Source organism: Sarcophilus harrisii, chromosome 3 (assembly GCF_902635505.1).
Source record: "Sarcophilus harrisii chromosome 3, mSarHar1.11, whole genome shotgun sequence".
Lineage (NCBI taxonomy): Eukaryota > Metazoa > Chordata > Mammalia > Dasyuromorphia > Dasyuridae > Sarcophilus > Sarcophilus harrisii.
In genome coordinates this window covers 588,281,293-588,285,597 of record NC_045428.1, presented here as the reverse complement: position 1 = coordinate 588,285,597, position 4,305 = coordinate 588,281,293, and the positions used below count along the sequence as shown (strand labels likewise).

General features: G+C 47.5%; 1 protein-coding gene across 1 annotated transcript; it reads left to right on the top strand.

The window, feature by feature from the left end:
• Positions 1–2,275: 2,275 nt before the first annotated feature.
• LOC100922983 (cytochrome c oxidase subunit 7A1, mitochondrial-like) lies at positions 2,276–4,066 on the top strand. The gene is made up of 4 exons (XM_003765131.2): positions 2,276–2,451; positions 3,232–3,324; positions 3,605–3,689; positions 3,895–4,066. The coding sequence occupies exons 1-4, from the start codon at positions 2,437–2,439 to the stop codon at positions 3,954–3,956; spliced, it is 255 nt and encodes an 84-aa protein (XP_003765179.1). The 5' UTR covers positions 2,276–2,436; the 3' UTR covers positions 3,957–4,066.
• Positions 4,067–4,305: the final 239 nt, after the last annotated feature.

The window sequence follows — 4,305 nt, the reverse complement described above, 5'->3', positions numbered from 1 at the left end:
TTCAGTTCATTACTGCTCCATTAGAAATGATTTGGTTGATCTCGTTGCTGAGGATGGCCTGATCCATCAGAACTGGTCATCATCTAGTATTGTTGTTGAAGTATATAATGATCTCCTGGTCCTGCTCATTTCACTCAGCATCAGTTCGTGTAAGTCTCTCCAGGCCTTTCTGAAATCATCCTGTTGGTCATTTCTTACAGAACAATAATATTCCATAATATTCATATACCACAATTTATTCAGCCATTCTCCAATTGATGGGCATCCATTCAGTTTCCAGTTTCTAGCCACTACAAAAAGGGCTGCCATAAACATTCATGCACATACAGGTCCCTTTCCCTTCTTTATAATCTCTTTGGGATATAAGCCCAGTAGTAACACTGCTGGATCAAAGGGTATGCACAGTTTGATAACTTTTTGAGCATAGTTCCAAACTACTCTCCAGAATGGTTGGATTTGTTCACAACTCCACCAACAATGCATCAATGTCCCAGTTTTCCCGCATCCCCTCCAACAATCATCATTTTTTCCTGTCATCTTAGCCAATCTGACAGGTGTGTAATACTGTATATATGTACCAAATGGAATAGTACATAAGTTCCTTTTTTTTTTTTTTTAAAGTATATAAGTTCCTAAAGAAAAAGTTAAATAAGTTACAGGGAGAAATGGTAACACTGTAATAGGGACTTCAGTTCACCCCTTTTATAATTAAGTAAATCTGGCCAAAAAAGAAATGAAGGAACTGAACAGAATTTTAGAAAACTCGGCCATGATAAATATCTGGAGATTATTGAATGGGAACAGAAAGGACTATACATTTTATACTTACACACACATATTGTACATAATCATAGCTATGCATGATACTGTCACAAAATGCAGTAGAACATAAAAACCTCACAAATAAATGCAGAAAAGGCAGAAATATTAACTACAGTTTTGACAGACCATGGAGCAATAAAAATTATATTCAGAAAAAAAAACTTTGAAGCAAAGATTAAAACCCCAGTACCAAAAGTGAAGTCCTGAAAATTGAAATGCTTCCCTACTAAATTAATAAATATAACTAGCAGCAGTTTTTTTTATTTTAATGGTTTCATAGTTTTTTATTTTTAAAGCTTTATATTTTCCAAACATGTGCATAGATAGTTTTCTATTATTTTTTTTTGCTGAGGCAATTGGGGTTAAGTGACTTGCCCAAGGTCACATAGCTAGGAAGTGTTAAGAGTCTGAGACCATATTTGAACTCAGCTCCTCTTGATTTCAGGGCGGATGATCTATCCACTGTACCACCTAGCTGCCCATAGAGATAGTTTTCAACTTGCACCCTCGCAAAACTTTGTGTTCTAATTGTTTTTCTGCCTCCTACCCGACCACCCCTTCCGCTAGAGGCAAATAGCCCAATTTATATTAAATATGTGCAATTCTAGAAGCAGTTTTTAAAAACACAAGAAATCTTGTAACTAGTTAGCTTATTTTTCTTAAAAGAAAATCAAATTGTGTATCAAAAATGAAAAAGTTGAATTCCCAACAAATGAAGAAATAAATCATTAGAAACAATCTGCCCCATTAAATGACAATAAAATCAGGATTTAATGAATGAATATTTACAAAAAGATAAAGCGCCAAGATTAACAGAAAGTAATTAGCAAGAAATAGAGGATTTAAACAATCCAGTCTTAGAAACTTAATAAGTTATAAACTCCCAAAGGAAAAAAATTGAATGACCAAATGGTTGTAACCTCGAATCCTATCAAACATTTAAAGAGCAATTAATTCCAATGTTACATAAACTGTGGGAAAAATTGGAAAAGGAGTCTTATCAAATTCAAGGAAAGAGGAGGAGAGGAAGAGGAGGAGGAGGAAGAGGAGGGGGAGCAAGATGAGTCTTTCGGGCTTCTTTAGTTTCACCAGCAGCCCACATAGAGTTAGAGCCTAGTGGGACAAATCGGGGGCCTGCCTCGTGGCCTTTAGTGGTTCTACAGGGCGTCAAGGAACAACTCTCCCGGATGTGTAGGCTAACGAGCATCTCTGCCCTCCCGCTCCAAACCCAACCGAATCTGTTCTCTCCCCCCCACTGCCCTCCCCCTTTTCCCTCCCCCTCTCCTCCCCCCCCTTTTCCCTCCCCCTCTCCTCCCCCCTCCTGCGGTTTCGGGGGCAGGTGAGCTTTTCCTTTGTTCCATCCTTTCCCTTTCGGCCAATAGGAACCCGGCTCGCGCCTGCGCCCGCACGCCCTCCGCCAATCAGAGCCTGTTCTCTAAGGCTCCTGCGGCTTGAACTCAGGACCAGGGCTGAGAGTTGCTCAGGTGTGAACCGTGTGTGCGGGCGAGGCTCGCGAGGCCCCCAGAACTTCTTTGACCGGCGGAGGGTTAAAGGAGACGCCGACTCGTGCCCTGGGTCTGTTGGGATAAGTTCACGTCCGGGAGAGGACGCATCATGAGGAGTTTGGTGGTGAGCGCCCCGGTGCCCCCTGGCCGGTCCCCTCTTGTCCCCTCCTGATCCCCGGCAGGAGTCGGATCATTTCCTCCATCCTGTTCCCAGGCTCTCAGGTTCCTTACGAGCCTGGACCAGGCCAGCCCGGGGGACACTTTATCCACTCGAGTGTGTCACCCTCCCCCATCCCCCCCAGGAGGGGATGGACGTGTGTCTGTCACCCCCCTCTCCCAAGCTCCAGGAGCCAGAGGTGGGGAAAGGTGAGCGCAGAGGCTGCTGGGAAAGCAGGTTGGGTAAGGTCTCCAAGACTGGAGGATGCTCACCAAGGTCTCGGATGGAGCCACCACGGACCTAAGAAACACTACTTATTAATTAATTAGCACTTGTCAGCTCCTCTTAGACAGACAGAGAGGAGGGACTGAGTTCTGAGGAACTTTTCCAAGTCTGAAAAATTTTCTCTTGTGGCTGAGAAGAGATTGAAGGGAGGGCAGGAGACTAGAGTTACCCAGAAAAGAAGGTAGAACAGCAGCAAAGGGAGCCCGAAATGGGTCAGCTCCGTTCTCCCCCAGATCAGAGCCTCCCATCCCTACCCCTCATCCCCCCCATCTGATGGCCGATTCCGAGGACCCTTGGCCAGAGGATGAACGAGGGTCCATCCAAAGCTGAGATTCTTCCATCCTGATCCGGGCTGGAAGCCAGAGATTCGTGCCCCTCCCCCCCAGGCCCTCCCCTCAGTTCCCCCCAGTATTGTAGTTCCTTCTAAAACTAGGCCCTGCTTCCCACCCAACCCCACCTTAGGTGTCTCACTCCAGAGCTCTTCTGCGATCCTTCAGCTCCAGCGCCAGAAATCTCTTTGAGAACAAAGTGGCCGAGAAACAGAAAATCTTTCAGGTGAGGGGGAGCCCAGGACTTGCCCCCCCCTTTGCCAGGGACCCCGATGACCCCCTTCTTTTGGGATCCCCCCCAACTCCTCCTTGTCCTGCTTCTCCCCAGGGACACCGACATCTTGCCCTGGGCTCTGAGGGACACCAATTTCTGGGAGAAACTGAGGCTTCCAGCAAGGGGCAGGGCGGGAAAACCCCTCTAGGAGTCTAGGCTATAGAAGCTTCCTTTAACCCTTGGGAGTGAGGGCAGACTCTGCCCTCACCTGTCCCCTTGCTCTCCCTCCTAGGAAAACAATGATCTCCCAGTCTTCCTGAAGGGTGGATCCTTAGATAAAATACTATTTAACCTGACAATGATGTTATCTGTGGGAGGTGAGTTACCAGAGAAGGGGCGAGCGGCTTTCTGTCCAGGGTCCGGAGGGTCACTCAGTCACATCTGGGCACGTGGGGCTTGTTCAGCTGAGGTATCCGCTGACCTCCGGGGCAGGAATGGGCTCGGCGGGTGCTGAGGGCTGCTGGGGAGGGGGCCAGGCACCGGTGGGATACAGCTTACTTTCCTCTTTCCTCTTTCTCCCAGGAACTGGCTATAGTCTCTTTTTCTTGGGCTGGGCCTCCTTTCCCCAAAAGAATAAAACGTAAGAGAGCTCCGGAAGATGGGCCTGGGAAAGTTGGGGCCAGAGCCTGGACCGGGGTGAGGGCTGGGGCTGGGAGTCAGTAAAACTTCCCCCCAGGGGGACAGTTAACTCCGAGTCAGGTTTGTCTTTTGGTCTGTCTATATGGGCACCTGGGATCCTCCCTCCCTCAGCATCCTCTCCAAACCCCCTACACTATGGCAGCCCCACTTCCCAGGTCTAAAAGAACTCGGGAAAATTGGGGGAATTTTCATGGAAGGAGAGCCTTCCCTGGGAGGGTCACCCCCTCATAAGGAGCATCTGTCTCATGATTCCAATAAATGCTCCTCATCTGCCTCCATTCTGAAGTTCTCCCC

Bases quoted from the DNA above. Each gene is read 5' to 3' on its own strand.
- LOC100922983 (XM_003765131.2), top strand. The intron at 3,325-3,604 runs GTGAGGGGGAGC...TCTCCCTCCTAG, and splicing joins AGAAACAGAAAATCTTTCAG to GAAAACAATGATCTCCCAGT. The intron at 3,690-3,894 runs GTGAGTTACCAG...TCTTTCTCCCAG, and splicing joins AATGATGTTATCTGTGGGAG to GAACTGGCTATAGTCTCTTT.